Here is a 27,266-nt window from a genome sequence, read left to right on the forward strand (position 1 = left end):
TCCTTTTGCAGACGTTGAAAGACCGGAGCCTTGCCAGGAAGGAAAGTCAGCTCAGGCCCTTCTTATAGATGGCCACAGTGTTGGTGGACCATTACAGTTTGTCGTTCAGTTCCAGGTTCTTGTATTGAGGTGACGATCTCCATGTCACTCCCACTGATGCGGACTGGAGGAGGTAGGACTTTATTCTTTCTGAAATCCACCAGGATCTCCTTCGTTTTGACCACATTCAGCTCTAAGTGGTTTTCCCAACATCTCTTATCAAAGCGGTCCACCAGGCCCCTGTACTCCTCCTCCAGGCAACCCTCCACAAACCCCACAATGGCAGTGTCATCCGAGAACTTCTGCAGGTGACGCATTTCGGAGTTGTACGTTAAATTCGACATATAGATGGTGAACCGGAAGGGAGATAACACTGTACCCTGGGGGTCCTAGTGTGACTCACAAGCTGTGCAGACAACACAGCTCTGTAGCTTTACAATCTGGGAACTGCCCAATGGGTAGTGCTTGATCCATTAGACCATGTAGGCATCCACCTGCACATCCTCCAGTTTAGTTTGTCCTTCAGCAGTCTGTGCTTGATGGTATTAAAGGCACTGGAGAAGTTGAAGAACATAATCCTCACCTGTCTGTCCAGGGAGGAATGCTCCTGACACTTAAGCTATAATGACATGCCAATGTACAACTCCCCAATGGAGGAATTAGGAAGGTTACATTAGAAAGTGAACTGTAGCTTTGTCAGTGCTCAGCATCTTTAAACTAGGAATTTGCATCCATCAAACTGTTGCCAGTAGTGCTTTTTTCGAGGATTTGAGATCCCAAATATTGAAGGAATAGTGACAGGAATTTAAATAACATGTTTGAAGTTCAAAAATGAAGCTCAAGCGGTAGTTCAGAAAGGAAGACTATCTTTACGCTCCTTTTCATTCATAAATATCCTTGTCTTTATTTCTCCCTGTGATTACTCTATCAGCTGCTTGGGGGGCGTCCTTAACCAACCAGATGCTGCACAATTTTCTTAAGCCAATCAAATCATTGCTGTCAGACTTTTAAATAGGTTCTCCTCTCTGCTGCAGTCAGTTGTCATTTCAACTCGAAACCATATGCAACCCTCCTCCAACACAGGCACCTCCAGTCAGCATTCAGTCATGCTCCTCATTCATCATCGGATTGCAGCATCTCCCTTCTTCACCCCCATCTTCGGTGTCTGTTTTCTGGGGGATTCTGCCTTATCAGAACTCAGCATCACTGCCCCTTGATTATCCTAATTCGGGATAGAGTCCTGATGCCGTTCTCACACATTCTCACACCAATGCGTCAGATAACACTGTGGTCAGTGGCATTAAGCTTCAAACTGTGGTGGTAAACTTCTGTCTTCTCAGGAGGTTTGGTTTAGTCAACCAAACCTTTTAGTTAGGTTGAGGAAAAGAGCGTGGTTGATGTCAACTGACTACACACAAGACCACTGCACGTGAGTTCGGTACCTAATGACTAATGTGACAAAAATGACTGTTTACTTTTAGTTTAGCACAGGAAATGAACACCAGTCCTCGGATCTCCCACCTTGGGTGGAATATATATCACTCTCTAAATTACGTCAGTTACTCTGCCCATAATGCGGGGTGGGTGAGTTGCATGCGCACCAAATGTGTATGTGTGAAAATACGCTAAATGTGCATTGGTGTCAGACGCCGAGGAGCACTGACTAAGCTGCGTAACATGACGCCTATGAGTGAGCACGGGTCATGCTGTCACCCACCCTCCGGTTTCTCCTCAGTCAAACATTGTTAGTTCTGTCAGCACCGTTAGCAGATGGCTGCTGGCTCAGCCGTCATCATGTTGAGCGCCATATGGAGGCAATCCCATAATCATAGATTTGCTCTGAATTCCTTACATGTATATATTATGTTTACTGTATAGGAGCACACACCCACACATGTGGCAAGATTACAGAGGCTGAAGGTAGAGTAGCCCGGAGACTCATCTCTTTTAGAACATCCTCATTTACTGACTCTTCTCTTTTTCTCTTGTTAGCGGGTATTTAAAACAGCTGTGGGTGGCATAGGAAAGTAAGAAAGTAACAGCTGGTCTTGTCCAAAATGTATACAAAACGTATGCCCAAAACATAAAACAGCTCCTATTTTTATAATCCACAATTGTGAAAGTAAATGCAAGGCAGAAAGATGCTGGGAGGTTTATAACAACATCTGTAATGATCCATGATGGAGGAGAATGGAACATAAATCAAAGCGATATCCAGCTTAAGAAAATGGGAAATTAAATTGGGTAATGAACTATGCAAAAGCTTGCATCAAATGCATGCAGAACTATTGACAATAACAACAGAAGCTGTGAGGCTGACATGTTCATCTCTGAGTCTCCTGCCTTGTCTTTTGAATAAAAAGGAAGGGCGCCATGTTACAGGTAGCAATGTGAACTACCTCATCTGATTAAATAATTACGCTTTTAGACATTTATGACCTTTACCTTTATTTGCACCTGTTTCGCCGAGGTATGAGGAGTTCCAGTCTTCAGTATGGCTTCCCAGTCCTGTTTGTTTTTTATTTACTTGCTATTTACAGTTCCAGCCAGCCTTTAATGCTTCCAGGGACAAAATGAGACAGCCGCTAACCATGGTCCCACGCGCATTGTGCGTGTCCTCAACAATGAGCAGAGGCAGTGCATGCATGATGTCAAACAATTATCCCAACATCATAAAAAATAGCCTCACTGCAAACTCTGGGAAATATATTTTCGAGGGTAAAACATATCTCTTGGCTCAAATCTCCAGATCTTATTCAATAAATTACATAACACAGCATGTATGTGGATAGTAACTCACTATTGTTTTATTAAAAGAGACACATTAAAGAAACATCAAATCAGGAGGTTTTTTTTCTTGTCTGAAAGGTTTCCTTCTTAGTCCCGCTGTGTCTTGGGCCATGTGAGGAAGCAAAGAATGATTAGAAAACACTCTCGAGACATTTAAGAGACACCGACTGAAACAGTTTTGTTTTCATTTCGTGTGAGTTTTTTTCAGCCAGAGGCCATTCTGAGGCAATATCTGCTGCTTAACATTATTGCTCCACAGTGACCTTTCCAACTTGCATTGATGCATCTTGAGACAGTGAGCGTGACGGAAATACAGACGCTTTGACAGGATGGATCCAAACCATGAGGGAGATGATGGGTGATGATTATCTGGAGTGAGAAGGATGACAGCAGGCCCCAGACAATCACCAGACATCTCCTGACTTGGCATTTTGTCGGTTTAAAAGGACACACTGCCAACACTTTATGTCCGTGTGTTTTTGTGTGCATGTGTGAGGTGTGAGGGTGAGTAAAACCTTGCACATTGTCATTTTGAATTTAAATCTAATTATACCAAATGAATTCAAAGTATTTGTGTGCTTGTCTGCCTTTGTCACAGACACAGTTGAGCATGTAACTGAAGACAGCTTTGACAAAGTGTGAAACAGAGTCAGACGTGTTGATAAATACTGAGCAGCATGCAGGTTTTGTACTTAGGATGGGTTTCAACTGGGGGCTAAAGAAAGTAGAATCAACTGCTTCCTCTCTTGACATTTTTTCTCTGAAGCTAATGTTGCTAGTTACAGCATGAATGGAAACCAGGCTGCAATAAAATTAGTTTCTAGTATCTGTTAATCATGCTGCAGATCAGATGCTGCCATTACTTTTTGTGTGTAGGTAGGAATTGAAATAATTGAAAGTACAAATATCTGAATATGCACTGTAGTATTTCCCCAGGTAAGTGCAGAGGAAAAAACAGACTTTACTGTTCTGCACACATGGATTTGCAGCGTGATAGGTGTAACAAAAGATCTAGGTGGTCAGGTGCTGGGAGTGAGAGAACTCAGTGATCATCCATCACCTTTTTTTAGGGTTGATTAGTCACACCTGAGGATGAGGAGAGATGGACTGTCACATTCAGAAAGGCGTCTCAGTGTGGGGAAGTGGGGGCGCTGGCAGCGAGATAAAAGGCAGCAGAGGTTGAGTTGAGGACTGAGCCACCTTTGTTTGGACCTGGCTGCAGCCACCACACTGAAATGCTCTTTAGACACACAGCCATCCTCTCCACTGTGATCCTGCACCCTCCAAAGAGATTGGTATTTGTTCCTGCCTGGCATCAACACATCTGCTTGGAAACCTTGACTATACTCCATTTGCAGCAGCGAATTCTGAACCAGATACCAGCCCTGTGATAAAGCCACTACAGCCATATTTCTCTGCCATGTTATTTCCGGCATCGGTGCCCCAACTCTGTCTGCCTCTTCTTGGGCTCATGGGACGCAGAGGAGAGGCTGTTGGCTTTCCTCAGAGATGGCTGCTGAGTCTTAAATAATTTAGCGCTGCCACAGAAAGCTCAGAGCAGTGAAGGACACATGCATTCGCTAACTGATGTATATGGAAGCTATATAAACCCACAGCAAGGAAGAGGCGTTTCATACATCTGTGTGTGAGTGTGAGTAAATTGCTGAATAAACTACCTTGACGTTTGTAGACATCACAACAAATGAAAGCACAGCAAAGGTGAGATATAGCCTTTAGTTTACTGGAGTAGCTTTGTGTCAATATCTGCAGTTTCACCAAGCAAAGAATGCAGACTGCAAAAACATTCAGATCAGGATGATGGCAAATAAAATGTGCAGGTTTGACCTGACTTGTAGACACAAACTGAATAATTCACAGAGAGTACAAGTTATTTTAACATTTTGCTCTGAGTAAATTGGGCGAATTAAATGTTTGTTTATGATGTGACATGTACAAGCCTGATGATTAAAGTATACAAATGCAGAGTGAAGTCAGGCAGTAGGATACAGTTGGGATGCATCAACTGCACTCCTGCAGAAGTCAGGATGAGACAATAAAAAAGGAGGTTGATCAAAGGAAGCTGCAACACTGTACAGCTCTAAATACTTTATGTGGTTGTGAATGTTTTTTTTATTAAATGGGGGTGGGTTGATGCAAGATGTGATGTGATGTTCATCAAATCTTTCTGTAGGATTTTTGCATACGCCTCAGTAGCCCCATGCCTTTTATTTTGCTAAACGATCATTGCAGCCTTCGGCTAAAAATACCAGCCTAAAAGTCTGCAATTAATAACAATTATCTTTACAAGCCTCAATGTGCTGCACAAAAATGAGGAACCAACATCGGGAAACACAACACAAAGTAGCAGCATTGAAGGCAGAGGAATCAACAATAGGTACATGGTGAAGATGTATGACTTTCTCACAAAAAAGTCAGCTGCTCGTGTGTGAAAAAGGTTTCCCCCTGGGGCTTTTTAGTTTGGGGATCCAAAAAGTTGTTAAAGCACGGTAGTGTTTTTAAAGGCCTTCTGTGTTCGCTGTTTAGTCACAGAGGCAGTTATTAAAGCGCTCATGTGTTTCAGCCATTAAGACCTTCATCAGGGCAAGAACAATGTGGTTGCCTTAGGACTGGTCAGCAAGTAGTCACATGATCAGTTTGGACAATTTAGACACTTAATTAGTGTAGATTAGTGTCATCTTTAAGGATCTTTAGGTCAAAAACTTGAATTTCAGTGAAAGCATAATCTAGGCTAAACTTTACATTACTGTCAGTGTTATTTAAGTGCAATGTATCACTGAAATGACAGAAAAATTGTATTCAAAGCATAAACCTACTCATTGACCTTGCTGCAAAATGCATTTAATGGAAACTGGAAATGATTTGTTAACATTTGGAGTCTCTTTACTGATTTTATCAGAAAGGACATGGACTCTAATGCATGTTGATTTATGTGCCCCTCAAAGATTGGCTTAATGTAGGCCTTCTGTTTATTTGATATTTTGGGAAATATGCTTATTCTATGCTAAGACACGTCTGTACGGTAAATATAAAGTTACAGCCACCAGGTTGTTATCTCAATTTAGCAATATCATAAACATATAAAACAAACGAGATCTAACATGATCAATTTTGAGTTTAAGAGGTGCTGGAGAGCAGATTATTTTACTTTTGTCCCCGGCTTCCACTGTCCTTGACATTTAGTGCACTGCACAGACATGGTATAAGTGGTATCATCAATACAGCAAATAAGCTTGTTTCTCAAAATGTCAAACTATTTATCTAAGATAATTTTCCTAAAGCACACTCATCAGACATCAGACATTATAATGTGTCTGTGCAAATTCCGGCCTGTTTGGACTCTTTTTCTTGGTTGTGTTTTTGTGTGCACCTGTTTAAAAAAGTTACAAATAAAACAAAAGTAGAGACATCAGTTAGTGATTAGATTACACGATTTCTCTGCCTTAACGTGCATTTATTTCCACTGCCTACAGATGCTGCTGGACTGAGGAAATTATTGTAAAATCAATAACAATGTAAGCTCCCATATGACCTTGAATAAGTGGGAGAAGAAAATAGAACAAAAGGCAGCTGCATGGAAACTGAACATGTCTTTGTGTTAACTGTTTGTCTCCCAGTGGCATCTCTCCTTTCCTGATCATAAAAGTTTCTCTCCTGTGTGGTGTTCTGTTGCAGAAACCTTCACAGCCAGAACTGCTGTCCTTGAGGGAGCAACACTGCTGCCTCTTTATCCATTAGAAGTGGTGTGAATCTCTACAATACAACAACCTTTTATATTCAAGTATCAAGCCAAACTGACCGCTCCACACCCAACATAATCCCACAACAATGAAGAAAATTATATTAATGCACCGAGAAGCTGGAGGTCTGGTTCAGCCTATCAGCACCCAGAGGCGAAGGGGCTCAGCGCTCATTTACATGCTAATGGTGTTAGTGGAGGCGATGAGAATGGGGCCGGGGCAGGGGGCCACGCTGTGCTGCAAGTTGGGGCGTTTTTATGAGGGGCCCTGGTTCGAAACAGCTCAGATACAACCCCACGGTGTGGAAAACCATCTGCTGGTCCTCATCTGGTCCAGCCAGCAGGTCCATTTACACACTGCTTAATCAGACGTGCCTCCTCCTCCTCCTCTTCTCCCCCAGGCACACAGACACAGCCAGGCCTCCTTTCAAACACAAATTAGTCGGTCTTATTTCCTACTGCTTGTTGTGCCCATGGCTTTGGCCACCATTAAATGTCTCGCAGTTCGGAGAAGTCTGTTTTCATCGTTAGCATTGAACTATATGACATTGTTTGTGGACATTCATGTGTGTTTTGAGTTGAAATATACAGCTATTCTGTGTGATGTCTGTGTGTAACATACCTAGGTCTTCATGACCATGTTGTGTCACTGACAGCAGGATTCAAGCAACCTTTATTTTTCCCCCACACTCTCACTGTGTTGTGTAGGTGTCCTCCATTTAGATGCAATTCAAAGGTTGGTGTGGGTGTACTGCAACTTAAGCCATCCAGAGAAAAATGAAAAAGCCCAAGAATAGCCTTCTACGGTAGAGCCAGGATTGAAGTATGCTGGTAACCACACCAAACTGCTCTCACATGTACACTAAATATGAAGCAACAGGCAGTAGCAGGTTAGCTTTGCTTTGCAAGAAAGGGTATAGCACATAGCAGTGAGATATAAACGTGTTAATTAGTGACATATGGAGTTGCTATAAGGCAGTTTTTCCCATTTCCAGTCTGGGCGCTAAACTTAGCTAACCTACTGCTGGCTCCACAGTAGACATGCTTGGACATTTACATTACTGCTTATATTTTCTGTATTTGTGTATAATTGTACAAAAACAGTGAATTGATAGAAGGATATGAAATAATATGTGTGCCAGTGTGGAACAATGTGTTGATGTGGGTGTACTGTAACTTAAACCACCCAAAGAAAAAAAAGAAAGAAAAAAAAGAACAGACTCCTAGATCATTGATCAACAGCAATCACCTGTGAAATAAGAGATTATTGCGTGTGGTTAGTTGGAAAGCTACACACTGACATCTTAGAAACATAAAGAACCTGTTCAAGCTTCTATAACTTTTATCATTACTTTTCATACTTGAGTTACCGGATGATGTGTTTTTGAGGACAATATTTTCCTTCAAGATCTCCACGCACATTAATGGATCAACAAAGCTCATCCTGAGGCACTATAATGGCTAAGATCTCATAATGCAATAATTCCCCCGAAGCCAATGCTTCTTAAGGTTGACAGGCAGTAGGCATTTAGATTTAGAAAGCTTGCATCCCATATTATTACAGTCATATCTGCTAGAAGCAATCTGGGTCCAGTGCTGGCCTAGTTCTGTCCCTCTATTCTGGGCAACCTTTTAGAAAGTATTAAACAGTGGAGAACAATGACATTTTTGAGCGACAGCATTATAAAATACTCTCGCAGATGAGGGAAACATCTGTCCAAAGTGTTGTGGGAGAGGACTGGAGCAACGTCAATTGTGTGAATGTATACTGTGATGCTAATCAACCCTTGACCGGTGCAGACTGAGAGGAAATAGTTTTATAATGTTACAGTGTGTTAATGTCACATCTGTAATTTCTCTGTAAATCCATCATTTCCTGACTTTAAAGTTGTTGTGTGTGCATGAGGGTTGACACGATTAAATACTGCAGTTTTGTGTCCTCAAAGTTCAAGTGATTGTAAGCACCCCATTGCACACTCAGGCACACTGCTTTGATTAATTCCTCAAGTGATTTTAGCTGTACTGACCTTTGAATTGGGGACACGGTCTCTCCACAGGTACCGGTACTTTATGTTTTATTTCAGTGCCGTGTGAGGATGAAAAGATAGAAAATGACTCTCTTGTCATCATGTTCTAATAAAATGTTCAGCCGCTTCAGTGGTTACACATGAACGTGAAACGATTTCTATGCTGCACTCCTTCAAAAATAATTAACAGAAAAATGAATCAGATAAGGGAGAAGTAAAATGAGTGTGCATAGAGAGTAGATAAATCTGCCCACTCGTAATGATGGTAGTTAACTTTCCCTTTTTTCTGTTCCTAAAAATCAAAAGAAGAAAATTTATGCGAGGAAAGATTGAACAAACTGAAAAGCAGACACTATAGAAGGCGGCCATATTGACTTCACTCGCTTTCAAGTTGAAAGCCTGTATAGGCCTTCCTGACATCCTCTGACTCTTTGATGAGATTAAGATGGATTCAGACTTTCTCTCAGTGTTCAAAAAGCACACAATTGCTATGCCAATGGCTGCTATTAAAACAATGAAAACTGCAGAAAAGTAAGCATGTGCTAGCTTTTTTAAAACAAAGGATTATTGTGTAACAGTGAACTAGTTGAACTCAGGCTCATTGAGTGAGAAATGTAAAGTTCATTTTAAACGTAAAGGTATTGCAAATGATATGCACAAATGTGATCATTCATAGAGCACTTACTCTAACTTCAGAATCACCATCTAATACTCAACTAATTCACAGCAACAAAGCCAACTAATCACATTACGGTATATCACTGTAAGTCATTCTGCCGTTGCGCAAAAGCACTTACAGGCTCTTCAGCAGAAAGGATGAATCACCAGTAGCTTTAAGCAACACAAGGAGAATACTTTCAAACACAGCACTGTCTGTCCTCACAAGAACTTGAAGCTGTTGTCGGGAGTTTGCAGGGAGAAAGTCACGCTCTGTGTGTAAAAGGAAAAAAAGTGCTCTAAATCCATTTCAAAGACGAGGGCAGGCAGTGACGGAAAAAAGTAATGAATATTTTACAGGCAGGGAGTGCGAAGCTGCACTCCAGGTGACAATCTCGCGTTTATAGAGCTTATCAGAAACCCATCGCCCATCGAGCACGACCAAGGCAAAGCCATGTGTCTGATTGTTTATCAGCAGCCTGTTGGTGGGCCTCTGGTACCTGCTTACTGCCTGCATCAGGCCAATCACAACGACACTATGCTGTAAATTGGACATATAAATGACCCATTTGATGGAGTGCTGCTGTTGAAGTTTGGCTCTGAATGAGATGGGGCTGTACGAGGAAGCTGTATGCCGGCAATATAGTGCAGGTTCCCTGAAGGGAGCTGATATGGATTTTCATGAGGTGCACTGTCAAATTATAAATGATGTTAACCCCATAACTTCTGGTTTCCGCTTCCAACTTTCCCTGAAGTTTCTTTGAAGTTGGTCAAATAATTTGTGTATATTGCCCTGTTTGACAGATTCACATTCTGTATCTGTATCAGCTTGTTCCAGCTCTTCTTTGAAGCTGCATGACCTTCACATGATGTTAATGGGAATTTGTGCGCCGTTTTATGAACTTGAGATTTCCCCAAAAACTGTGACGTCCACTAGATTTCAAAATAAAGTTCTGTTGATTTGAACAAAACATTACCGAGGATACGAACACAGCTCCTACTGCAGGCGTACAGAGACCGGATGGCCCGTGCCAACGGGTCCGGCACCCCATACTCCCGCAGCACCCCACACAAAAACCCCCGAGGGACCCGGTCGAAAGCCTTCTCCAAGTCTACAAAGCACATGTAGACTGGTTGGGCGAACTCCCAGGACCCCTCCAGTAGTCTTGCAAGGGTAAAGAGCTGGTCCACTGTTCCACGACCGGGATGGAATCCGCACTGCTCGTCTTGACTCTGAGGTTCGACAAGCGGTCGGAGCCTCCTTTCCAGCACCCTGGCATAAGCTTTTCCCGGGAGGCTGATCAGTGTGATGCCACGATAGTTTGAGCACACTCTCCGGTCCCCCTTCTTGAAGATGGGAACCACCACCCCGGTCTGCCAGTCCATGGGCACTGTTCCCGACCCCCATGCGACACTGAAAAGGCGTGTCAACCAAGACAGCCCAACAATGTCCAGCGCTTTCAGCATCTCAGGGCGGATCTCATCCACCCCTGGCGCCTTGCCACCAAGGAGCTTTTTGACTACCTTAGCGACCTCTGCCAGGGATATGGGTGAAACCACCCCAAAGTCTTCCAGCGCTGCCCCCTCTCCGGGGGACATGTTGGCCGGGTTTAGGAGTTCCTCAAAGTGTCCCTTCCACCGCCCGACGATGTCCTCAGTCCGGGTCAGCAGTTCCCCCCCCCCTGCTGAGAACAGCCTGGGGTAGCCCCTGCTTTCCCTTCCTGAGCCGTCGGATGGTTTGTCAGAACTTCCTTGAGGCCAACCGAAAGTCCTTCTCCATGGCCTCCCCGAACTCCTCCCATGCCCGAGTTTTAGCATCCGCGACCATCGCAGATGCAGCCCTTCTGGCCTGCCGGTACCTGTCAGCTGCTTCAGGAGACCCCTGGGCCAGCCAGGCCCGAAAGGCCTCCTTCTTCAGTTTGACGGCTTCCCTCACCCCCGGTGTCCACCACCGGGTTCTCGGGTTGCCGCCACGACAAGCACCGACGACCTTCCGACCACAGCTCCGAGCAGCCGCGTCCACAATAGAGGCTTTGAACATGGTCCACTCGTATCCTCGGTAATAAGTCAGACACGTTCCCGGTGGGTGTTGGCCTCCGCCAGGGCTGCCCTTTATCACTGGTCCTGTTCGTGACCTTCATGGACAGGATATCTAGGCGCAGCCAGGGGGCGGAGAGGATCTGGTTCGGGAGTCTCGGGATCGCCTCTCTGCTGTTCGCGGATGATGTGGTCCTGTTTGCCTCCTCGGACTGTGACCTCCAGCATTCACTGGGGCGTTTTGCAGCCGAGTGTGAAGCGGCAGGGATGAGAGTTAGCACCTCCAAATCTGAGGCCATGGTGCTCTGCCAGAAACCGGTGGATTGCTCCCTCCAGGTGGGGACAAACTGCCTACCCCAAGCGAAGGAGTTCAAGTATCTCGGGGTCTTGTTCACGAGTGAGGGCAAGGTGGAGCGGGAGATCGACAGGCGGATCGGTGTGGCTGTAGCAGTAAAACAGGCGCTGTACCGGTCCGTCTTGGTGAAGAGGGAGCTGAGCCGGAAGGCGAAGCTCTCCATTTACTGGTCAGTCTACGTTCCAACCCTCACGTATGGTCACGAACTCTGGGTCGTGACCGAAAGAACGAGATCTCGGATACAAGCGGCCGAAATGAGCTTCCTCTGTAGAGTGGCCGGGCTCAGCCTTAGAGATAGGGTAAGGAGCTCGGACATCAGGGGGGAGCTTGGAGTCGAGTCGCTGCTCCTTCGTGTCGAAAGGAGTCAGCTGAGGTGGTTCGGGCATCTAGTCAGGATGCCTCCTGGACGCCTCCCATTAGAGGTTTTCCAGGCACGTCCAACTGGCAGGAGACCCCGGGGAAGACCGAGGACACGCTGGAGAGATTACATCTCCCGGCTGGCCTTGGAACGCCTCGGGATCCCCCAGAATGAGCTGGAAAGTGTTGCAGGTAAGAGGGAGGCCTGGGTCGGCCTGCTGAACCTGCTGCCACCGCGACCCGACCCCGGATAAGCGGCTGATGATGGATGGATGGATGAACAAAACATGAGTTTGTGACAGTTGGGTGCTTGGTTGATTTGACTATTATGCCTATATACTTGGGGTAAAATGATGTGTAAAACCCAATCTTTAGAGAGAAGCGTAAGAAAAAATGGTTGTTAAATTATTTTAACAACATAACATTTTTTAAAACCTTTTTTGAAGAATAGAGAGGGACTTAAACTGTATCAAATGAATAAAGGTGCAATATACAAATTATGCGTTACAGGAAATGCTTTGATTCAACCAAAAGCGTCTCCTCTTACTCAGGTAATGCACTGCTGGCGCTCCATGTTTTGATTTTGTCACTTAAATCTCCTCTGAGTATTTGGGTTCCTGATTGTCTAATATGTGGCCACTGGAGAGAAAGTGCAATTTTATGAAATTAAAAGGAAATCTGTTGAGGAAGGTAATCTGTTGGTACGCACATCCAAAGAGCTGACAACATTTCTCTACCTCTCGTGTGACTCGTGCTGTGCCAACCCTGCTTCTAAAGCAGTCCTTGAGCAAGGGCGTTTTTGATTTGGCGTGTATATTCCTGTGTGTGTGTGATAGAGCGAGAGAGAGAGAGAGAGAGTCTTTGAGTTCTCCAATGCTCAAGGTGCCTGCCAATTGAATGACTTTGCTGCAAGGGATTAACAGTAACAGCGATCTATCTCTTCATGAAATCTGTCTGTAGCTCATGGAAAAAAATATTTCAAGATTTTGAATTACATGCAACCCTGTGTGTGCGCACACACACACACACACACACACACACACACACACACACACACACGCACACACACGCACACACACACACACACACACACACACACACACGCACACACACAAGTCCGTGCAAAGACTTTACATGTGGTTGCATCATCATCATCCTTTTAATTGAGCTTCCTCTGCCTGTTGCTGCACTCCATCCATGCACTCATACTTTCTCCCCTTCTCCTCTGCTCTCTGTCTTTCCGTCCAGCCAGTAGCACACTCCTCCTCTTCATCACTCAGCAGAAGAATGAATGCATAATATAAAAAAAGATTAACATTTCATCCCGGCCTTAGTTTTCTCTTTGCACTGGCAGAGTACAAATAATCAATAGACTCAATGAAGCGGGAAAAGAGAAGCATGGAAAAATCAATCTGGGCTCGAAGTCAAGGTGAGAGAGGTACTGGCATTGTTTCTCAGAAAACCAGCTGCTAGGTGAATACTGTCTGGTGCGGAGACCCAGAGGATATGGCTGGACTGTCTCTATCCCTGGTCTGGATCAATAACAGGAAGCCTGTGGGTCAGAGGTGGAGGGGCTCGACTCTAACCTGCATTGCATTTCCTACACTATAATTTACACCATCAAATTGAGGCACAGGTTATCTTAACTCTCCACTCTTTCTCTCACTTCAGTTTTGTTTTTCTTTTGGTCTAATGTGATTTTTCTACGCTGGCGCAGTGAAAGAAAATAAAGGTTACAAAAGATGGAATGTGAGACACAAAAACAAAGGACATTTGTTAAGACATGTCAGAGGAGAAAAACAACCACCGCTAAAGTAATGACTCAATTTTAGTATATCTCTCACTGTGCTTTGCTATTCCACTCAATCGCTGGAGAGATTAGTCATCTGTGTGTCAGGAGAAGAAAGTTATTCAAAGAAGATTTAAACTGTCTTTTTCCAGAAAATGCTCTACACTGACAAATTGAGGGAGAGAAATTGTGAGTGTCATTTGGATTTATTCATATGAAAATAATATAACAATAATAAGACCATAACATGTCTTAAATGCATGAAGAGGGACTGTGTTCAGTGTAATGTCAAGGGCTGTTCCTGAAGAAGAAAAACACATTTAAATTGAAGGACAGATATAGGATTCGTTCACTTTTTGAACACTCTGAACCACACATTTGTTAAATTGTTTTTTTACTTGAGGGACTTCTGCAAATGAATGCAGTCATGCAAAATTATTATTTATTTTTTTACATCTAACGTATCATTGTAGCAATACATATTTGTGAAGATTTTAGTGCCTTTTGAGGATCCAAAAAAAAATAACTCTTGAAACATTAAAACATTTTTTTAAAGACCCAGCCCATCTTCATTTTACTAACTAACTTCAGCTGTCGCACAAATATTATATTTGAGTGCATTTCTTATAACATCACAACACACTCAGCACCCTATTCCATACTTAAATCTCCTCTTTCTTTTAATCGCATTAAGTAACATTTTTCTGCCCCATAACACAAAATAGCTGTGACATACAAGTCTAACCTGCACACCTTTACCAGGCTCCCTTCGAGCTGGCATCACACAACATTTTACTGTCAAGCCCAAAAAGCAAATAACAATTCATATTTTATTGTTATATAAGTGTATATGTATATATATTTATATATATTAGATATATTCCCTCTTCCATAGGTGCTAGTTTCTGCTGTAACAACGTGACTCCTACTTTTATCACTGTAGCTCTGCCAGAGACACGTCTGTGCTATTTAATTTCTTGGCTGCTAATAGAGGTCAATGCAAGTCATGTTTTGCTTAACGCCCATTTTAACCTTGAACAGCAGAGCAGTTCAGACCAGGATGACCAGAATATGTGGTCTAAACAATGTGTTAATGTCTGATAAATGGTTTTATAAGAGTATCCTTGGCCCTCGCTGGCAGGAACAGTATAGGAATGTGCTTCTGTGTAATCCTTGATTGTCAAACACTGACCTACCTACCTACCTACCTACCTACCTACCTACCTACCTACCTACCTACAGCTTGTGTTGGTGTCAGTAAGGTGCACACAAACTGTAGGCTGGGAATCTTTTCATTATCGTGACAGAAGCAGTCGTGTCCCAGCAGCCCAGAGGTGAGTGGTTAACAGGCTGATGTGCTTTAGGCCCATGAGAGGTAGCTGACCTTGTAGTTATTATGCTGAAGTGTTATAATTACTAATATGTGTGGGTGGCAGCCATTGACCAGAGAAACAAGAACTGGCACATGTATGTATATGCCTCTTAAAAGATGAATTAGAATAAAGTATGTCTGGCAGATTGGCGACTAGAGAACATTAAGAATTGCCTAACTGCTCAATATCATCAGGAAACCTACTTAAACAACTTTTGTTTATACAAAATTGTGTTCCAGTAATATATGCCTAAAGAGAAATCATAGCAAAAAGTCTCACTTTTTCTCTTACCGCCTCGTACTGAAGTGCATCTACTATTGAGTCCTTTTGTATTTACGTTTTTTTAGTGCGTGAGTACTACATACAGGAGGTCTATTTGGTCCACTGTGCATGTGCTTAATATTATTGTGCTTGTGTCTTTCTTCTGTATTGAAATAAATTCTAGAAATTCACTCCATGCAGGGGGATGTGGACAGATTAGATGATGTGTGCGAGCGCCGACGCACAGTCCTCGGCCACCTGCCGGAAAACACATTCACCCAAACAACCAGGCGAAGCCCAGCTGAAGCGTCAGAGAGGGGTTTGTGTCCTATTAGTCTATGTAGAATACATCCTCAAGTGTTCTTCTCTGTATTCTCATTATATCTGCTCTGTAGCTCACGCTCCCTCACAGCTGGTGTCCATGTCGATGTTGTGTCAGTTACACAGTTGTTTCAATCTTTTCGATGATCTCTATCATTGACTTGGAGGGGGAGAGCAGAGAACAGTCGTCCTGATCCCAGAGGCTGCCGGGGCTGGAGTTCCCATCTGTGCTCAGCTCGTCCTCCTCCTCCTCCTCCTCCTCTTCCTCCTCTGTCTCCTCCTCGCAGGACTCCAGGTAGTGCAGACCCAGTGCGTTGATGCCGGAGTCCTCGGAGCTTGACGGAGATGAGCAGTGGTCCATTTTGGAGCCTTTTATCTTATCCACAGGGGTAGGATGTTTGTGTTCACTGTACACTTGCTGGACCTGCTGGACCGGCTGCAAAGGCGCGGGCGCGTGCTGGGTTGGCGGGGCAGGCTTCACTGGTTGCCGAGGCTGAGCGGGCTTTTGGGGCATCTGAGGTGTAGAGAGAGCAGGTGGGCGAGCGGTGGGACAATGAGGAGGTTCTGGTAAGGGAGGCGCGGGGCGCTGCACGTAGCACATCTTTCCATTGATGCGTTTGACAATGTAGTCATCCACAAACAGATCCGCAATGACGCAGTACTTGGGAGACTCCAGGTGAGGCGGGGACTGGAAGCAGGGGGCGAGTTTCAGGAAGCGCTCAGCCAGAGAGACGGACAGGTCCATGGTGTTGCTGTACTCAGTCTCAACAGCTGGCACGGTTGTACTGGGCAGCTGGCACACATTGGTCATGGGCTGGTACACATACTTGCCTAAAGGGGGAACAAAATAAAATGCTTTGATTAATTCACTGAATGCTTCCTGCTCAACAGCAAACAGAAAACTAACACAGTGAGAAACTTGTAGGTGAACAAACTGAAGCATTTAGCAGCTAAATATGCTTTGAGGTCAGAGCATAGAACCCTGAGGTCAGATCATAGAACCTTGAGGTCAGATCATAGAACCCTGAGGTTAGAGAATATAACCCTGAGGTCAGAGCATAAAACCCTGAGGTCAGAGCATAGAATGCTGAGGTCAGAGCATAGAACCTTGAGGTCAGATCATAGAACCCTGAGGTCAGAGCATAGAACCCTGAGGTCAGAGCATAGAACCTTGAGGTCAGATTATAGAACCCTGAGGTCAGAGCATAGAACCCTGAGGTCAGATCATAGAACCCTGAGGTCAGATCATAGAACCCAGAGGTTAGAGCATAGAACCCTGAGGTCAGAGCATAGAACCTTGAGGTCAGATCATAGAACCCTGAGGTTAGAGCATAGAACCCTGAGGTCAGATCATAGAATCCTGAGGTCAGATCATAGGAACTTTTATAGACACCAAAACAAAGCTAAAAAAAGAATGAATATTGGCTCTATTACTGCCGACTAATATGTTCACCACATCAACTTAAAAGGTGATTATATGTCAGTGTTGTGTTTACAGCTTGTTTTCCTCCGCCTCAAGGCAATTAAAAAACACTTAATGCAGGTTTAAATCAATAAAATATTAAACTCCAAACAGGCACCATGTGGAGACATTTGGCAGGAATCCCGACAGCAACATGAAAATGCCCTGTGAAAACTGTAATTAATGCAAGCTTTGCTTTTGAAGACAGGGAAATAAAAATATTTTTTACAACTTGTTATCCTGTGCCTCAGCCATAATTGTTATGTTCACTGCACCGATAAATGTCCCAAACAAAGCCTTTTTGAGCATTTACATATCAAATCTCTATCTCTTCTCTTCCAGTCATCTGGAAACGGATAGGCCAAATAGATGACACTTGAGGGCGTCTACATCATCCATCCAATCAAGTGTAAAGCCTTCCCGTCATATAGAACTTCCGTTCACTCATACATCGTTCGTTGTAGCTAGCAAAGCAGTAACAATCATTGTAAAATGTGTTAATTAACATGTGTTTTCAGTCAGTCTCGACCAAGGACAACGTTTTTGACGCCAAAACGTGTGGGAGGCACAAGTGAATGGTGTCTCTGTGATAACGTATCATCTGTCCTTTCTTTAGGTGGTAGCAGTAGCAATTATCACATCACAAAGGATTCCCTGCTGCCAAAGGCAAAACTACCTGCCTTGCCATCTGAAATGAAGCTGCAGCCAGAGTGTAACATCATTTAAATTGCAGGCCCTCCAGAGCAGCGCAGCAATCATTTTTTACTCTAAGAAGCGGCTACAAGGCTTTATGAAAACATGGCAAAATAGTGTATAGGATTAAAGCCATATACACAACAATGTGGTTCTTGATTTACATCTGTATTACTAACATACTGACTTATAATAGTGTAATATATAGTGGCACATGCATCCTAGAATAGATAAAGGCTTTAATGTTTTTTCTGGAAACTGTCCACTTCTTTTAAAAAATTCTAACGCCTTCCATGCAAGTTATGCCTCCCATCTTGGCAACCCATATACTGGTGGAGATTGTGCAAAATGACTGCTCCCAAATGTTACTCATTGTTTGCAGCCCACTGCCTCCGACTCTGAGTCGCGCTGCCTGAACAGTGCGGCTTGGATGTGTATTTAACTTGCTCCCTGAAGAGAGAGGAACTACAGAAGATGACAGGCCTACGCATCACTTCCTCTCACTCTACGTCCTTTTCTGCTGTCTCACTGGCTGGGGAACCATTCAATCAAAAGCTTTTCCCAGGTTACATTGAACACTCCGTTAATTTTATGGAAATGGCTTTGTTTTGAGAGGAGAGAGGAGGAGAAACACTGCACCACATACAATATATTAAGTTTAATTAAAGTGGCAATCTTGGCTAATGCAGGATTTCTATTTGAGTGAAGACAAAGGAATTGTGCTTCGAGCAATCTGGGAGTCTTTTGCTGCGTCCGAAATCCATAATAACATGCTATTTTTAGAATTGTGTTCATATTTCCATATTTTGTGAAAAATGGAGAAAAAACTCTGATGCAGCATTTTATCCAGGAATATTAGTCCAGACACATCATAATAGTGCAAATATACATAAAAGTATTGCAATACTTTCATCAGTGGGCCAATTGGCTCAATTATTATTGTTATTTGTTTCAGCTATAGACAGTGACTAAACTTAACTGACATTTATTTAAAATAAAATCTTCAAGATTGCCACTTAAATCTGTATTTACTGCCCACAAGAATGGTTAATTTAATTTAGATGACCACATCTTTGTTAAGGACACAAAACTGCATCATCCACCCATGTGAAACCATTAAAAGAGTCTTAATGTCTCTGTCTCTGACTCTGTATTCTTTGTAAACATTGTTAACACAAAACACAGGAGCTTATAACAATACAGACAAAAGGGGAAACAGTAGCCGTCCTCTGTTTAATGAGAGAAACTCAATGGTCCATGTTCAGACTGAGATGAGGCCATTCAGGCAGACACGATAGCAGCAACAAACGAGAGCTAAAGCTGTAGACGGCAATGTGTTGGCATTTAGTTTTTAGCATATCCAGATTCATCCATCTGGAGTTGCAAATACTGAGAGCAATACTGGGGACAGGCAGATGCATGGGCAGACAACAAAACAGACAGACATATGGGGCAACACAACACTGGTTGTCCTCGGCAGCCTTAGAAGGAACACGGCCTGTAGATTTATAGGCTGTGTGCGGAATGCAGAATTAGTTTGCAATAAATTCACTGTTTCCCCATCACTGTTTACATCAGTCCCAGAAGAGGAGAATCATAATGTTAAAAAGAAATACAACTTTCTGATTCCAAATACTTGAACTGCATGCTCTAAGATACACAGAGTTGGATTATTACAAATACTGTACATTAACACATATTATTATTATTATTATTATTATAACAAATAGTGGTAGTTACTTAAAATATATTTTGTTTTCAGTCTCTCTTAATGGCATGTGGAACTACAACAAATAAGTTGATTGACAGGAAATTAACCAGCGAATATTTTGATAATCAATTATTACATTTATTAAAGCAAAATTGCCACACATTTGCAGATTTTAAATTGATTAATTGTAAATTGAATATTTGGGGATTTATATATATATATATATATATATATATATATATATATATATATATTTGAAAGATGAATCAATATTGAAGACATTTGTTTGTTTTAGCCCAAGTGTGATTATTTCCTTTCACATTCTTGCATGACTGATAATTTAAAGGTACCGTGTGACGTTTTGAACACTAGTAGCGCTACAGAGCATTGCTTTTAGTTTTGTTAGCATCATGCACGCTAACCGGAGCAATGCAGCCGAGATGTAGACTGCAAGCCATCATACACTAGTGAACAAGGTGCACAATTTACACTTTGCAAATGTTGTAAGAGGGAGAAAATGCAGCATGTTTGTCAGGCCGTAACGCCATATGTACAATAGTTATTGGTGAGTTATGATGGTTTGTTTACAAGTCAACTCAAAAAGGGACACCTTTTATGTAAAATTCCTGTCAAAATGTTGGTTGCTAGGAATATACAAACACTGACTGACAGCCAGTGAACACTGTCTATGCAGCTTTATTGATATTCATTTATACTCCTTCTGTGTTTCCCAGTGCTGGAGCCCTCAATGACAATGTCAGTTGTTAAGCGGCCTCTGCTCTCTCTGTGTGTGTGTTTGTATTTCCATACCAACAAAGACCAGACGTCCTCACCAAGAAATAAAAGAAATGGCTAAATCCACAATACTGAGGACATTTTTCCACCCTTCACTTAGTTTAGATTCAAGACATGAAAGATGAGGCTGGAGTTATATTATTTCCTATTGTCAACAAAGTCCATAAAAGAACTAAAAGCAACAACATATTCAACCTTTTTCTTTTCACTTTCTGATTTCCTTCCCCTGTCTGTGGTTCTCAGCCACCCTCTCATTTGATTTACTAAGATGTACATTGTTGAGCTCAATTTAAAAAAAGAATCTTATTATTATTTTCTAAAACAGCTGGGCACCATGGCTTTAAGCAAATGTTACTTCAACAACCGCCAATGGTGGATTTGTAGGGGACTATTATCTGTGGATGATTACACACTTTAGTGGGCTGAGAATGTATGGCAGTGCAGTGTGTGTGGGATTGAATCAAAATAAACTACTGTGTCCATGTTCATGTCAGTAAAGGAATATGTCACAAGGTGCAGACGTTTGTATGTAATAGTTTCTGGACTCTACAGCACAGAGGGAAAAGCAGTATCACAGCACACACACAGGATCAATACTTTGTTGCATTTTCTTTTTTTTAATGAGAGTGCAAAATGTTGAATAAATGTAAGATATATCACAAGCAAAGTGATATATCTTACATTTACTGTCCTTTTGTGCTTTTATCGTGTGTTGTCTTCTTCTTCCTTTTGCACTTAGAGTAAAGCAAATGACTCCGTACTTGTTTTCTTAACTGGAAAGCCTTTCATTACATTATAATTAAGAGCCGCTGAAAGCAACAAGTTCACTGGAGGCTGATGAAAGGCATTCTGGGGGATGTAGGAGATCACAGACTAGACAAGATGTAAATGAGGCATGTTGGGTACATCAAAAGAGGAAGCAACACAAATGTAATTATAATTTCAGGTGCCTTTAAAAACAGTGGAGGTGACTCTTTCCCCATCTTTTACAGATAAGGAGTGAACTTTGTCAGTGGAAAATACAAAGAGAAGTGGCTAAAGATAGCAAAAGACCATAAAATGTCTATAATAAAAATGTGGTCAATTTTGGATTCATTATTCATTATTCGAGCAGATAGAGAATGTTATATACAGCCAAAGGGGTTTTATAAATAAATGAATTGGTAAAAAACAAGAGTTCAACAGGTTAATGAGAGGGTGGAGTGTAGGAGCTGAAGTATGAGTCACTCCCACCTGCCTCCATCTTGCATGCCTTCTCGGCTCTCTGTCTCTGGACTGTGGCTGGCCGATGACTGCACACTCTAGTTTAATACAGGAGATCGTCTCTGTGAATAATGCAGCGTGTAGATCCTCAATATCTCTCTATCTCTCACACAGAGCTTCAACATCACTCTGTCTAAATTTCAGCTCTAGTGTCTATTACAGCTGAAAGGAAAATACTTAAGGTGTTTTATTAAATTCATCATTTAGTGAAGATGAATGGACATGACACACATATTATTTCATGTTAATATCAGCGTATATCAAAGCCTTAGTAGTAACTGAGTCATGAACAACCCCCTCAATTAGATTTTTTGGTATGTTTGAGCGGAAGCCAGAAGTCTTCATGTGCAGTCTGAGCAAATCATCTACTATAAATGCAACACACCAGTTCAATGCAATGTGTTGGCAAAACCAGGTGAACAAAATCATTTCAGCAGATTGTTTTCATACATCAACAGCTGCTGCACCCATTTGGCCGATGTATACGTCCCGCTCACACATCCGCAGCTCTTTGTGTTTAAATCTGTCCGAGAGGCTACAGCCGAGGCAACAACATAAGTTTCAGGTTTCAGCGAAGGGGGAACTCAGCATCATGTGAAACTCCTTTCCTGTTTCCTGCCTCCAGAGGCAAAAAAAAGCTGTTCCTGACTTGCTGCCAGCTTGGAATTCACTGTTAAGTCTGTCATCATGGTGAAAAAATGCAAGTCGTTGGACTGTTTTTCCTGAGAGTGAGCATTAAGCTTCAGCTCCTGTAAAGGCCTAAAGGATAGGATTTCTTAAAGTCTGTCTCATCCCCAAATGTACTTTTAAAGAATGTATACTTCCTTCACAGGGATCTGCTCTATGGATCTACAACATCAATCAACTCCATAAAAGGCATTTTTTGCAGCAGACATTTAAAAAAAAAATCATTTAAAAAAAGCACAGGGGTTAATAATAACGTTAACGATGGCTCTGTTCTGTTTGTGTCCCAATATGCTCTGACAGAGAGCCAGCAGGCACAAAAGAGCCTGAAACTGAGGCAGCTAAATGGAATTCAACCATAATTTTTTATCATTTACACCTTCTGCTTTTCCAACTGTGACATGTCAAAATATCCTCCTATGAAAATTGTAAATGCGTGATGAGCATATACACCAAACCATTTGGATTCAACATCATGCAGGGCGAGCGAGAGAGAGCGTCGTGGATAATGGTGAAGTTGTTTGCTGCCTTTTCAAAGACATGACCACAACAATGACTGTGGCTAAGTGGTTAGCATGCCTATCTTTCAATCAGAGGGTTGGTGGTTTGGGCCCCGGCTCTGCTAGTCCATGTTGATGTGTCCTTGAGCAAGACACTTAACCCCTAATCGCTCCCCGTTGCTGTGTCTACAAACATGTAAGTTGCTTTGGATAAAAGTGTCAGTGTAATGTAACAACAAGGCTTTGGTCAGCTGTTAGCAGGTCAAAGTGAGGTCACCAGGATTAACAAAACAATTATTAAGCTAATTGGGTTTTGATGTCTTTAAAAAAGAGACCTTGTTGAAATGATAATATGCGTTGTGAAGCTCTATGCTCTAAGCTTTATGTTCGAGAAATCAAGTCGGTATCTTTAAAGTTGCAAATCTTTCTTTACATTATTTCCACTTTGTGTTCCTTTTGCCGAGCCTCAATGAGGGAATCGTAACACAAACAAATACATTATTTTGTATTAAGACACTCTGCAATAATCCTTTAAAAACTTGTTGAACTTTAGATTGGGGCTGCCCTGTTTCCAACATTGACAGACGAGCAGTTAAAGTGATTCCCAAACATGAACAACCAATTGAAAAACATCCACTCTGGGCTGACAATGTATCGACCCTTTAATAATAGCTGAAGTGTTTTATGATTCAGTACTGCGGCATATTTTGAATTGGTCAGCAAATCAATCAATGTAAGGCAGAGCTTTACCCAATAACCCTCCATATTCCCTTTAGAAATATTTGCTACAGCTGCACGATGTGACAGATGAGATGAGGAAGTCAGACACAAAGATCCCTATTTCTTGCATCTCCAAAAGAAATACACATTGTAATGTACAAAATTGGAGCTGGCAGAGAACAAGCAGACTGACAATAATGTTCAGGACGCATTAGACTCTGTAAGACTTCCTTAATGAGTAATTCAATGCTCTGCCTGGTAATTGTAATCAGTTAGTCGAGGATAAAAAGAGAGAAAAAAATATTCAGACCAGGTGGTTCCAGCATAGCTGTGAGCAGAAGCTCTCATCAGACATGACATATTGGCGGTAACTCTAAACATAGCTAATTACTACTAAGAGGGTTGGACTGATGTTGTCACCAGCTGGGAACACTGCCTCCACATGCACCCAATTGTAGTTTTCCCAGTTTCCTCTGCCAAAGGTTTCACAAAGCTACAACTGAGTGGAAACTAATGGTCAAAACAGCACTTTCCTTCTGTAGCCTGCAAAGACGATGCAGTCTGGGAGCAGACAATGAGAGGGAGACAACCTGAGTATTTCGCTTGCGACGGCACGTTAAAAAAATAGGAGAAACCAGAAAGTCACAGGTAATCACTGCTCCACAGGTACGATAATGGAAATACTTTGTGTTTGAGAATTCAAATGCAGAGCCAAAGTCTTACGACACATTGACCTTTTGTATTTGTTTGCCTGGAAACCTATTACAAAATGTAATTAAAAAAGCAGTCTAGCAAGGCTCCCTGTAGTGAATGCACAATTATCAGCCTCAGAACAAGTGTATACTCCAGACGACAATCATAGGAACGTATAAAATGAAAAACTGACGAGATAAGGAGCATTACAACATTTTACTCTTTTGCATCCAGCGTTATTATGTATTAGCTAGAAAGAAGGGTGTGAGCTAGGGAGAGCTGGCGGGCATTTCATGCAGAAGCACGCTGCTATACTTTTCTCACTGGGTGCCCTGTTTCTGCCTGATTCAGCAGTCTAAGCTGGTTTATTCTCACTGTGGTTCATGGGTGTCCTGCGAGGGGAACCTGCATATTACAGTGGAAAGAGATGTGAAGGTGAAAATCTCCTTCATGACGTGGCTGTCTTTTTCTTCATAACAAGCCTGAATCAAATAATGGGGACTAAGTGCTCCATGTCCATTGTGCAGCACATTATCAGCTTGAGAGATGGATATTTCAAAGCAGAAAGGAGGCGCAAGACTAAATGTTTACAAATGATGTAACACTACACTGGCTTTGCTGAGAAACATAAAATCCCAGTTGTGGCTCATCATAAACACCAGAAAGACTCCATCGTTTTTCTGCCTCATCAGATATTTCAAATCACTGGGCTCATTCTGGACGGAGGCAGGCATCTAAATCCAATGATTACACGGCAAAGATTACAATGTGACTTGTGCAGTTGCACACTATAAGCCCCGACTGAGCGGTGCAGAGTGGAGGGTGATTGTGTTTCACACTGATCTGAGGATTTTCAGTGCAGCCAGATATGGGATAAATTAGTGCAGCACAAAGAGACGGACATCCTGTCAGGTTCAGGCACAGCCATAGTGGTTCTGTGATGGTGTGGAGGTGGCAGGTCGAGAAAGGCTCAAATGGAGATAAAGTGTCTAATAGGTGGTGAAAATGACACTAACACTTCACAGAGAGAAAATAAAATGCTATGTGTTTGAGTGGAGCTGCTGCCATGTAGTCTATTACCAATACAGTCAATTCAACAGTAAATATACATTATATTGATTACAATATGGTAATACTATTGAGTTAAGTTAACATTATCAAATATTTTACCTACAACTGAAGGATATCAGCTGATGAACATGACAAACGGCTTGACTTTGTCTGAACGTGGGCTGATTTTACTTTCAAGGATGGTGCTGATGATATGTTTTCTTTTCTTGTCAATAAGTCCCATTAAAAGACCAAAGCAGGATGTTAATTAACCGTTCAGTACTTTCCAACATTGCTACACTATCTGTAGCACTCAACACCCCAGCCCAGTCTTGCATACGGAAAATGTAAATCTTTCAATTTGGGTCCCAACTATTTTTTGTAAACATAGATACAAAATATTGTCCTAAAACAGCTGGGCACTGTAGTCTTTAGCAAACATTGCTCAAACAGGAATACATATTTCATTTTTTGGAGAGTATTTTCAGCTGTGGATTAATACACATTTGGTGCTTTATTGTAGTCACTGCACTTGGATTGTTATGTGGGATTGGCTCATAATAAACAACATGTTCATAGTTATGTAAATAATGTGTGTAAAATAGAAAAGGAATGTGATACATCAGGGTTTGGCAACACAAACAACACTTCTTCGTAGAATAAAGTCATGGTTGCTTTTTGGTCTTTTACTGGGTCTGAGACATTAAGAAAGATATCACAAGACATTCTTAAAAGCAGAAATGAGAGTGTGATGTCACTTGTCTAAGTATCTCCATTAACAGTGAAGTAAAGGAAGGCACTGTGCACTCCATTTAGTGGTTTTACATAATATACTCTCTCATATGTAGGATGCAAGACAGACAGATGCATTCATAACAGGCATGCATATGCTACAGTATAAGCCTATAGGCCTACTTACAAAGTGGATTGCAAGACACTGGAATATCAAAAATTAAGATTATTTTAGTTGTTTATGTAAGTGTTTTTCCATAACTACATTTGAATACATTATCATTAACAGCAGATACATGCACTTCCAGAAACATAATTCAACTCAACATCATTATACTTATAATAATCTGTGCTTGAAATGTAACACACTATTACAACTGACTAAAGCTAAATATTCAAACAATATAGATACAGGAGGACTGCAATCTGTTTTAGTCGCTATACATTGTCATGGCCTGCAATGAACTACAGCATACTGTATCACGACAGTTTGGGCTGTACATTCAAATTGGACACAAATAAAATAGTAAAAACAAAACCAGTGGAATAGAAGTAAACACCATAACCAGGCCCCTGAAACATCTACTTCCCTGCTTCTGAGTGTTGCAGCCTCCACTGTTTAGATCACATAAACTATTGAATACTAGGGCGTCTCTTTGAAGGTCTCTGATCCGGGATAACGGTGACTCGAAAAGTGTGACCTCGATATTATTGCAAAAGATTACAAACAAGACTAACATATTATTACGCTTTATCAAAAACGTAATAAGGCAGCAAATGTTAATATATATTACATCTAGGTTTTTTTTAGAAACAGTGAACTGGTGCTTCAGCATTCTCAGCATGGCAATGTCAACCAGCATATGTTGCCACCACAGTGCCCGTGAGATTCCCGGCAATACAGAGAGCCATTAAAGCACGTAAATAAACTTACAGTGACACCAGCCCAAGTGGCAGCACCAGTGCAGCTTGAAGCACTTCCCGTGGCTGTGGGTAGCGCAGATGGAGAGCCCGTCGCAAGGCAGGAAGTCTGGTCTCCCCGCGCAGCTCCTGGCCAAAGCCTGCGCCTCGTCCAACTTCTCACTCTTCGGACTCTTCTGTGCTCGCGAGGCGGCCATGCCAACATTTCATGTGTCCCCCCTCCACCTCCCTAAAAAAAAGACTTCGCCCCGAATAAACTACCACATTACTGCGGGGGAC

General features: G+C 42.2%; 1 protein-coding gene across 1 annotated transcript; it reads right to left on the minus strand.

The window, feature by feature from the left end:
* Positions 1-15,005: 15,005 nt before the first annotated feature.
* LOC306748253 (UPF0524 protein C3orf70 homolog B-like) lies at positions 15,006-27,184 on the minus strand (the record flags this gene model as incomplete). The annotated part of the gene is made up of 2 exons (XM_079231398.1): positions 15,006-16,594; positions 27,001-27,184. 2 exons carry the CDS (start codon positions 27,182-27,184, stop codon positions 15,882-15,884), a joined length of 897 nt encoding a protein of 298 aa, XP_079087524.1. The 3' UTR covers positions 15,006-15,881.
* Between the last annotated feature and the right edge of the window lie 82 nt (positions 27,185-27,266).

Source organism: Taurulus bubalis (assembly GCF_910589615.1).
Source record: "Taurulus bubalis genome assembly, chromosome: 15".
Taxonomy (NCBI): Eukaryota; Metazoa; Chordata; class Actinopteri; order Perciformes; family Cottidae; genus Taurulus; species Taurulus bubalis.